The 10,046-nt window shown below is 47.5% G+C and overlaps 1 protein-coding gene across 1 annotated transcript; it reads left to right on the top strand.

Annotated features, from left to right (window-relative positions):
* The first annotated feature begins 155 nt into the window (after positions 1–155).
* On the top strand, positions 156–9,874 carry INPP5E (inositol polyphosphate-5-phosphatase E). The gene is made up of 11 exons (XM_030961494.1): positions 156–292; positions 981–2,033; positions 3,699–3,822; positions 4,017–4,114; positions 4,650–4,774; positions 4,894–5,013; positions 5,385–5,492; positions 6,229–6,390; positions 6,941–7,056; positions 7,401–7,537; positions 8,521–9,874. Exons 2-11 carry the CDS (start codon positions 1,192–1,194, stop codon positions 8,651–8,653), a joined length of 1,965 nt encoding a protein of 654 aa, XP_030817354.1. The 5' UTR covers positions 156–292; positions 981–1,191; the 3' UTR covers positions 8,654–9,874.
* Positions 9,875–10,046: the final 172 nt, after the last annotated feature.

Below are 10,046 nucleotides of genomic sequence, written 5' to 3'. Positions count from 1 at the left end.
TTAATATAGGCAACTTTTCAATTTCTTCCAGTGTACCACATTTATTTTTAAGCTGTTTTTTAAACGGCGCCTTCATCCCGTGTCGTGACAGCCGCGACTTTCCGCGGGCGCTGCCGAGCGCTCCTCCGGCCGCCGGGGGGCGCTGCGGGCGGGGCGGGCCCAGCGCTGCCCCCGTTGCCACGGCCGGGCCGGGGCCGCCGCAGCGGGACCAACACCGGCACCGGGACCGGCGCCGAAACGGGCACCGGCAGCGACTGCGACCACGGATACCGGCGGGGAGCCTGAGGAACCGGTAAGGCCCGGCCTGCAGCGGCGGGGAAGGGGCGGCCCCGGCGGGCGGGGGGCGCGGCCGTTGTGAGGACGAGGGCCGGGGCCCTCCCGCCCGGCCGGCCGGGGGATGCGGGCGGCGGCGCCTCGGTGCCAAAGCCCAGCTCGGGGCTGCGGTCACCGCGTGTTGCCCTCCCGGGACTGGGGGAGGCTGGTCCGCGGGAGCCGCAGAATGACGAGGTGCTTCCCCCGGGGAGAAATGTACTCGGAGCTCGGTCCCGTACCCCAAAGCCACCCCCGGGGCATTTTCTCGTTGAGCGGGGTTGGTGCAAGGCAGGGAAAGGCGGCAGCGATTTCCCCGTGGCTGTGGGATCGCTGGAAATTTCCTGGCCTCGGGCTGCGGGCTGGTCGTGCTGGTGACGCCTGTGTACAGCAAGGACAACGAGCTATGGTTTCTGTGCAGCTTAAATTCTCTCTCGTGCTAACAGGGCACGCTGCCTTTCCTTAAAGAAGGGTGTACACAGCCGTACGGGAGGTCTCTGCTCTGCTTTTGGGGTAAAAAACGGGAAAGAACAGTGATTTTCTAACAAGGTCACGTTAAGGTGTGAGTTGTGCTAGAGGGAGGTGCTGTAAGGAGATGTTTTCTGATCGAGGAGTGTAGTTTGCAGCTCGATAACTTTTCATTCTTTCATCTTTCTCTTGGGGGAATCCAGGTACCCCATGTCTTGGAATTTCGCAGACAATGCATCTGCCTACACATTCACCTGCCCTTCATTCCCAGCTAAAGGCTGAGCTGTCTGCAATTCCCATGCCTTGCTGGCTGAGTAAAGCCCTGTGAAACCCACAGGGTGATAAAGGGAAGGAAACTATGCTCTGAGGCACTTTTCATCTGGAGCAGCATCCGCAGCTGGTACCTGGGGGACAATGAGTACTCCAAATGGATTTCCGCAGCACTCAAGCGTGTGTCTTACTCGGAGCATGGAGGGTGGAGCGGTACAGGACCTGCAGGCAAAAAAAGCTGGAAAAGCAGCCAAAAAGGAGGCTGGGGGCGATGGGGCACCTCCGAAAATAGGCACTCCTAAAAGTGAGACCTTAAAACTTCTGCCAGAAGAGCTCAAAGCTAATATGAAAATTAAATCGATCACTCCAAGGCCCCCGCGGAAGCCCCGGCTGGAACGTGCTGCATCCCTGGATGAAAAGAGCTGGAGGAAGTGGAGACGATTTAGGACAAGCCAGGAAAGTCTGACTGATCCCAACGAGACGAGCTCCTCCAACGGTTCCCTGCAGGAAGCGTCGCCCAGCCCTCCCAGCAGGGGCAGGGCCAGCCCCTGCAATCCCTGCTGCCAGCAGGAATCCTTGCACAGTTCACCAGACGCCTTGGAAGCCAGCCCCGGGGGGAAGAGCAGGGGAGGCGCCTCGGAGCTGGGCAAACGAGCCTCCGAGATCTCCAGTGCCTTTGGGGGGCTCCTGCGGGGGAAGGGGTTCGCGGGGGGCAAACCCCGGCTGTCCCAAATCATGCCGGCCCGCCCCCTGCCCCCCATGGAGCTCAACGTGGCCTCGCACTCGCTGAGGACAGCTAATAGGATCGACGCGGATTGCCTGGATTACCGACATTATTCTCAGCACAAGTTTGGGAGGGTGAGCAGCAGCCTCAGCGACTCCCGGCTGCAGGGCAATGGGACTCTCTGTGACGCTTGCTCCACAGACTCCATGAAATCCACCTTCAGCGTGCTCACCCCCATCCGAGCCAAGGATGTTCGCAGCAGGTAGGGCTCCCCCAGGTTTCTCCTGCTTTTGGGGGGTCAGCAGGGAGGAGAATCCCTCTGGGCGGGGAGCTTGTGAGCTCAAAAGCCATTCTGTGTTATTTAACCTGCTGTGAAGAGAGTTGGGAAATGAAGAGATCAGTACAAATACTCTTAGTTTGCTCCTTTTAGCTGAGTATTTTCATAAATACATATGAGTATTTTCATACTTTTTATATAAATATATGTGAATATAAAAATATATTTAAACGTATATAAATATAAATATCTGTGTATTTATTATCATAAATATATAATATAATATTCTCATAAATATATAAATATCTTTTTATTTTATATATAAATATCATATGTTTATATATTTATTCTCATAAATACATATGAGTCTGGTTTGCTGTCAGTTTGCTTGTAATATTAACATAATCTGGTTTGAGAATTGAGAAGTGGTGGCTGTGCATGCCAGCAGTTGGGAAAACTGTTTTTCAGAAAAATCTAGAAGTACATCAGGCTTGAACCAAAATGATAAATAACAGGAAAAAAATAGGGCCAGATATTTTAAACTGAGATTGTCATGCATCATTATCACAGTCCTGTGAGGTGCTGAGCAGAGGTTGCACTTGTTTGGTTTCTGGCAGGAACAAATTACGTGCTGGGAGCTACTCCAGTATCCCACAGGAGCTCCTCTGCAGGAGGGAAAAACCTAATCCTTGATCCAAAGCGTGGGAGTCAGTAGTAGAGGGGAAAGAATTCTGAGATAAATTAAAGTGTTACTAGGTGGTAAAAAAGCCCCAAAGATAGATTGTTACTTGTTTGCCATGACGGTTTTCTTTCCCATTCCTCCCTAAAGCAGCTGGAGCTGGCTGGGTTGCCCAGAACTCTCTGACATTATTCTCTCCTCATTATTTGCAGAGCTTAAGCAAGATTAAAAATGCTTATTCAACATGCAGTCCCTGTGCCAGCATCCCTCACCTCTGTAAGCATGTCCTTCAGAGAGGCAGGTGCTGTGGGATGCATCTGTCCTTCCCAAAGGGGATATTTTGGGACCTCAAGCTGAATAAATTATTTTCTGGAAGCTGATTTGATGAGCTGAATTGAAGGAAGGGTGTGAGTTTGAGTTTTTGGTTAGAAGAAACCTAATGGCAGCACACTGGGAATGGTGGAGCTGTTTTTATGTTTGAAGTAAACTGACCTGCTTCAAGGTACTCAAATTTTATAGAATCACAGAATGGTTTGGGTGGAAGGGACCTCAAAGCTCATCCAGTGCCACTCCTGCCATGGCAGGGACACCTCCCACTGTCCCAGGCTGCTCCAAGCCCTGTCCAGCCTGGCCTTGGACACTGCCAGGGATCCAGGGGCAGCCCCAGCTGCTCTGGGCACCCTGAGGTTATCAAACCAATTTCTTTGTTCTGTGTCTGGATGAGTTTAGTGGGGCTGAAGACTTTGGATGGCTTCAGCCTTCTCATCACAGAGCTTGAGCAGCATCAGCCTCACCATCACCCTCATGTCCTGGCTTTGGAAGGAACTTTAGGCAAGCAGAACAATTTATAAGTATTAAATTCCCTCTCAAAGGTATATTCTTGGTTACTTCAAGATTCAAACATTACACATCAATATCCCAGCTGTCATGCCCTTTCCTTAGATGCTGTTTTTTGGGTCTTCTGTCCACAGGAGCTATTTGGAAGGCAGCCTTCTGGCAAGTGGTGCCTTAATGGGAGCAGAAGAACTCAGCAGATATTTCCCTAATCGGAATATGGGAATCTTTGTGGCCACCTGGAACATGCAGGGGCAGAAGGTAGGTGCACAGGTCCTTTGGCAGTAAAGTTACCCCAGCTCTACTGAGAGGACTAGGGTGATGTTTTTCTGTTCAAGACTATGTTCCTTGTCAATCATCTTTGTCAAATTACAAGGTATTTTTCTAGTAAATCTTTGCATAACTAATACTGCTTTTCTTTTCTTTCTTTTTGTTTTAAATTTCTTGTGTAATAGGAACTTCCAGTGAATCTGGATGACTTCTTATTGCCAACAGATCCAGACTTTGCCCAGGACATGTATGTCATTGGGGTTCAAGAAGGCTGTCCAGACAGGTAGCAAAAACAATGTAATGAACCATCTTCTTCTATTGTTAACTAATAATTTTCCTTTGAATTAGACTAGAAATAGTCTCCATTGTATTCCTAATATTTTCAATAATCAACCCCTTTAACAAGACTTAATTCTATTGCATGAGCACCAGAGGAAATGGGATTTAGAGGAAAAAGTCATGGAGATCTGTAAATCATAAAATCCCAGTCTGGTTTGGGTTGGAAAAGAAATTAAAGCCCACCCAGTGCCAGCCCCTGCTATGGGCAGGGACACCTTGCACTAGACCAGGGTGCTCCAAGCCCTGTCCAGCCTGGCCTTGGACACTCCCAGGGATGGAATAACTTCTCTGTGCATATAGAATTTCATCCTGATAGCAAAGCTCTGCCGATTTCTGTGGCGCCTCAGTTGAGTGCAGGGAGGTTTTGCTTATGCCTTGATGCTGTGTGCGAGAGGGATTGCTCTGAGGCTGATCTGCTCTCCTGGCTGTTGCTGTCTCCTGTTGTGGCTGTGTGGTGCAGCTGTTGTTGTGTCCTGCAGGAGGGAGTGGGAGATCCGCCTGCAGGAGACGCTGGGCCCGCACTACGTCCTGCTGCACTCGGCTGCGCACGGCGTGCTCTACATGTCCGTCTTCATCCGCAGGGACCTCATCTGGTTCTGCTCGGGTGTGTGGGGAGCTGAGGGCACTGTGCCAGCCTGTGCCCTGCCCTTTTCTCCCTCTCCTAACCTCCCTGCTCACTGTCAGAAGCGCTTCAGTAACAGCATCTTTTTTACCTCCTTCCAGAAGTGGAGTATGCCACGGTGACAACTCGAATTGTGTCTCAGATCAAAACCAAGGGAGCACTGGGAATCAGCTTCACGTTTTTTGGGACCTCCTTTCTCTTCATCACCTCCCACTTCACATGTGAGACATTTGCAATCTTGCTACAACTGTCCTGGTAGAGGGAGGAGGGGAAGGAGCTGTACAGAGGTGAAAAAGCAGGACAGGCTGGAGCCAAAGCTCAGGATTGCTGAGCTGAGAAGGATAAGGGAGGAGGTTTGTTTGGTAACAAACTTACAAAAGAACTGTGTTTATGGAAACAGAAATGAACTCTGCACCATTGTGTCCCTTTTCCCACACTTTCTGCCATCATTATTCAGTGCAGACGCTCCCACAGTGTCACATTTTATATGTGGAAAATGTCTGGTACCCTTTGGAAGCTCCTGGTATAACCAAAAATGATCATTGCACGAAAATTATTCACTGTTAGCAGTAATGGGGTTTCTGTCTTGCAGCTGGGGACAGTAAAGTGAATGAGAGGAAACTGGACTACAATAAAACCATTCAAGCCCTTACACTTCCCAAGAATGTTCCAGACACAAATCCATATCGATCCAGTTCCAGTAAGTGTGAAACCATGAGCATGGGGGAGCCCAGCTCAGCAGAGTCTGGGCATTGTCTCTCAGTCTGCACTGGGGAAGAGACAAGAAGAGTGATAAATTTGAGACTGTGTAAAAAGAAACTTCAGCTTTTTTTGTCTGAGGATAGTTATTACTCCCATTAATTTTTTTTCTTGCAATTGGGAATTTGAGAAAAAAATGAAATGGAAGTGAGAAAATTCAAAAGGAAATTTTTACATTATGTATTTTTTAGCAATATTATAATTTTGGTTTAATTATTATTAATATTACAGATGTGTTTCACTTTCCAGAACAATTAGGAATTTATTTCAAATTTAAGAGAATAAACTTTATGTAACTTTGCACATACACAGGTCAGAGAATTTTTTGCCAAAGACCATTGTTGTTTCCTAATACTGTGCTGACAACTTGATACCTAGATAGATAATTAGGTCCTTTTACAAGGAAATTTAATATGCTCTTTATCTGCAGTGTAGCATTAGCATTTTGTGTTCCCTCTGGTGTTAGGTCCTATAGATAGTTTTGTCTCTTTTCAGCTTTTTCTATGGTTTTTAACATTTCTGTTCTGTTTTCTCCTGGGTTTTTAATTCCTGTATTCAGTGGTGATCACAGGTAGAAAACATACTCAGTATCACATCTCCAGGTAGTGAAAAGAAAGAATTTCTTCCTGAAACACATTCAGCAGCATCCCTTAAACTCTTGTGTTGTAAATTTGCAGGTGATGTCACAACTCGGTTCGATGAAGTTTTCTGGTTTGGGGACTTCAACTTCCGGCTGAACAAGGATCGGGAGACAGTGGATTCCATCCTGAACCAGAACCCGGACACAGACGTGTCCAAGCTCCTGGTGTATGACCAGCTGACCAGCGAGATGAGTCGGGGTAAGGGACAGCAGCTGTTCCTCTCCCTCCTCTCCAGAAACAAAGATACCTGCACACAGGAGTAATGGCAGCCCAGTCCCCATTTCCCAGAGGCTTTTTTTGGTTAAGTTCTCTGAAGAAGGGAGTCAGCAGCTCTCAAGGACAGTGGCAGTGTGTCAAGGGACCTGTTGCTGTAGTAGTTTGTTCTGTTTAATGTAACCTCCCAAGCCATTGCTGCTGTTTTATCTGACTCCTCTCTAACCTGGGCATCTTTCTGTCCCAGTGTCCAGGGAATTTAGATTTGAACAGCATTTGCAAAGCAGCACAAGCTTTCAGTGGAAGGGGAAGTACATGGACCAGGTCTTCTTTGTTTAATTGACCACTGACTAAACAGCCACTGGCTATTTTTTATCCTCTCCATGTCAGGACTGGAGCTTGCTCCCTTTCTGGAGCCCAAGCCCAGGTTTTTCTGGGATGTACATGGCTGTTGTTTCAACCAGCATTAGTAGACACAGTGCCCAGTTCTAAGGAGGGAGGAGTTTGTTCATGCCATTCTCCCCTTCCCTTACAGGGTCTATTTTCAAAGGATTCCAAGAGGCTGATATCCATTTCCGTCCTTCCTACAAGTTTGACATAGGAAAGGACAGCTATGACACCACCTCCAAGCAAAGGACTCCCTCCTACACGGTAAGGGATGATTTCAGGAGCCAAAGGGGATTCAGTTGTGCTGAGATTTGTTGCTTAAGGGCATCTGGGATTTCTGGAAGAAAGGATTGTAGAATCTGTGAGCACAGGGAGAGTTTGGCACAGGCTGTTGACCTTATTCTCCTTGCCTTACATCCTGTCCGAGTGGGCTCAGAGCTGGCACAGAATGTTGGGATCAGACAATGAATGGATCCCCATCCAAGGCCATGTTAACTTCACCAAGTGGAGGGTGATGAATGAATGGGTTTGTCTCTTGTGAAGCAGTGCTGCTCTCCAGGGTGGGTGATGTGCAGTCACTCTCCCTGTCCCCTCTCCCCTGCCTCCAGGACCGGGTCGTGTTCCGCAGCCGCTACAAGGACGACATCCAGGCTGTCAAATACTCCTCTTGTCCTGTCATCAAAACCTCAGACCACCGACCTGTGTTTGCCTTGTTTCGTGTCAAAGTGAGGCCTGGCAGAGACAAGTGAGTACCTCCTGCAGCTCCACATGATTGATTGCTCCAGTGACCCCAAGGAGATTGTCCTGTGTCTATCCCTGCAGTCTGGTTGGGTTTTACCCAGTATATGCTGGTGGCCAGAGCAGTAAGAGCTTAAACCTTGCCTTGACAGCTGAAATCCCTGCTGCCAGGTCTCTTAATCCTTTTGAGGGGGATAAACAGAGCCCACTGGAATCGAATGTAAATCTGTGTTTTATCTGAGATGCAGCTCTTTGTTTTCCCTATCAGCATGGGCAGCTTTCCTCTTGTCTTCCTCTTCCCCTGTTTAGGCTCAGTTCTGTTTCCCCCCGCCAGTGGTGGCTGCAGTTCAGCACAGCTGGATGTCAGTGGAGTATTTTGAGATCCTCCAAGTTCTTAATGTCCTACATAGGCTGTTGTATTAGTAGAACTCCTTAGGAAATTTGGTTTGGAATTATTCTCTTTTTTGTGAGGAACATGGTCAGGGATTTCAAGACCTGAATATCTAAAAAAGTGATTTCTCAAAGTATTTGATGAGCAATGCAATTACAATGGGAATTTTTGTTTCTGGCTATTAAATACCCATTAAATAGTGTGTGATGGGCTGCTAAGGTTTCCTCTCTAAAAGAGACCAAGGTAAGAATAGTTGAGCTGAACCACACCAGTGAGTACACCAAGTTAGCAATAACCTGGTGTAGCTTTTCAAATGAGTGGGTTTTAGGTCAGAGTCATTAAGAAAGTCCTTTATATATAAAAGCAGGTGAGTTCATACTAAAATTTAAAGTACATTTCCCTTTTACAACCAGCATTTAAAGCATTGTGAAAAACCTTAACTTGTTGCTATGGAAGAACAACTCTTCTTTCTCCCACAGCAGTTGCTTAAGACAGCAAAAATCAGATTTGTGGCCTTTGTTGTATGAAGTAGTAGGGAAATGCTGGGCAAACAAGAACCTATTTCTGCCCTGACCTGCTGGCTTGTGTTCCTGTTGCAGCATCCCCCTGGCTGCAGGGCTCTTTGACAGAGATCTGTATTTAATCGGAATAAGGAGGCGGGCCACAAGGGAGCTTCTGAGACGCCGGGAACAAAAGGACCAAAGATCCAGCAGCATATGTAGCATTTCTTGAGCTGAAAGCTCTGCAGTGCTTGTGGTAGAGGTGTCCCAAAAGAGGATTTCAGACCATGGCAAACTCTGCAGGGAATTGTCAGCATAAGCGCCTCTGGCAATTGCTGTGGCTTGTGAAGAATGTCTTAAACCTCATCCTGGATTCATTTGCATGAGCTAATCCATGTAGCTCAAGTGCTTCTGCCTAAGCAAAGGAGTCAGTTCTTTAAGACATCCATCCCAACTGGTATAATTGATTCATTTTTAACCAGACTACCTTAGGAAGCCACTGGGTGCAGACCCTTGGTTCCCCTCCAGGCAGGGGCACAGCTGCTGGAACTGGCATCACCCAGAGGGGCCCTAAGAAAAGCCTGCAGAAAGATGAATTCTTTGTCTCTTTGGTTTGGTCAGGTTAACTTCCATCCAGTGTGGGGTTGGGTTTGCTCCTTCTCTGTAGCCAAGTGTTGGTATTCTGTACAGGGAGTAACAGGGACCAGTTCATGGCAGTTGTGTGTATGGATGGTGCTCCTGTGTTGGGCTTTTTGAGTCCTCTACAGCAAATTGTTTGTGAATGTACTCCTGTACATTGAAATGTAGAAACATTGCCTTTCAATAATTGTTCTATAGGCCTTCTGTTACTAAGGGGGTAAATACCAAACTCTCAGGCCATATATTTGTCTGCTGAGACTGCATGAAGCCATCCCTTCCTGAACTCACTTGTCCTCCCCAGGGCTGATTAAGCACTACCTGCCTTCAGCAGCAGGAGCTGGAATTTATCTGAGAACAGGCACTGTGTGATGCTTCACCAAAGTGATGCAAGTGAGTGCACCAGGGAGGTTTGCAGAGCAACTGCAGCCACTCAGCTCCACACAGCTCCATTACCTCCAATCACAGTCAATTCCTTTTGGTTTTATTTTTCCAGATCAGTAAACTGTGAATAACTTGCTATTTCTGAGGCAGTGTTGTCTTAAGGCTACATATACTACAAGGACCAGTATGGCACTGGTAAAATGTTAAGTACAGCTAATAATTAAGAACTCTTCATGGGCACAGATGGGATCATTAATCACCTTAGGACCTACCTAAAACATCATGCAAACACCTTGGAGGAAGTGCTGCTGACTATGCAACCTGTCCAAGACAGGCTCCTGTTCTGCGGTACATTTATGGCACTGACCTGTCTGTAGCCATCAGGTATTTGGATTTCCTTTCTTTTTAAAGGAATAAAAATAAATTAATGCAATACCTTAAATGAGAACCAGCTTTTATTGTTGTCAGAACCAGAGTTCTTTGTGTGGTGTGTGTTTGGGTGACCTGGGCCATGTCTTCAGCTGGAGGGGTGGGACAGATTTCTCTGTAATTGTTTGCATTGAACAGAGCATGCTCCACTGGCCAGCTCAGGAAACCCTTGGCAG

Source organism: Camarhynchus parvulus, chromosome 17, assembly GCF_901933205.1.
Source record: "Camarhynchus parvulus chromosome 17, STF_HiC, whole genome shotgun sequence".
NCBI classification, from domain to species: Eukaryota; Metazoa; Chordata; class Aves; order Passeriformes; family Thraupidae; genus Camarhynchus; species Camarhynchus parvulus.
Note: the sequence above shows the minus strand (reverse complement) of the source record. Positions and strands in the feature narration are given on the sequence as shown.

Coding starts and splice junctions, on each gene's coding strand:
- INPP5E (XM_030961494.1), top strand. CDS start 1,192: ATGAGTACTCCAAATGGATTTCCGCAGCACTCAAGCGTGTGTCTTACT. Junction 3,823..4,016: donor GGAACATGCAGGGGCAGAAG/GTAGGTGCACAG, acceptor CTTGTGTAATAG/GAACTTCCAGTGAATCTGGA. Junction 5,493..6,228: donor TCCATATCGATCCAGTTCCA/GTAAGTGTGAAA, acceptor GTAAATTTGCAG/GTGATGTCACAACTCGGTTC.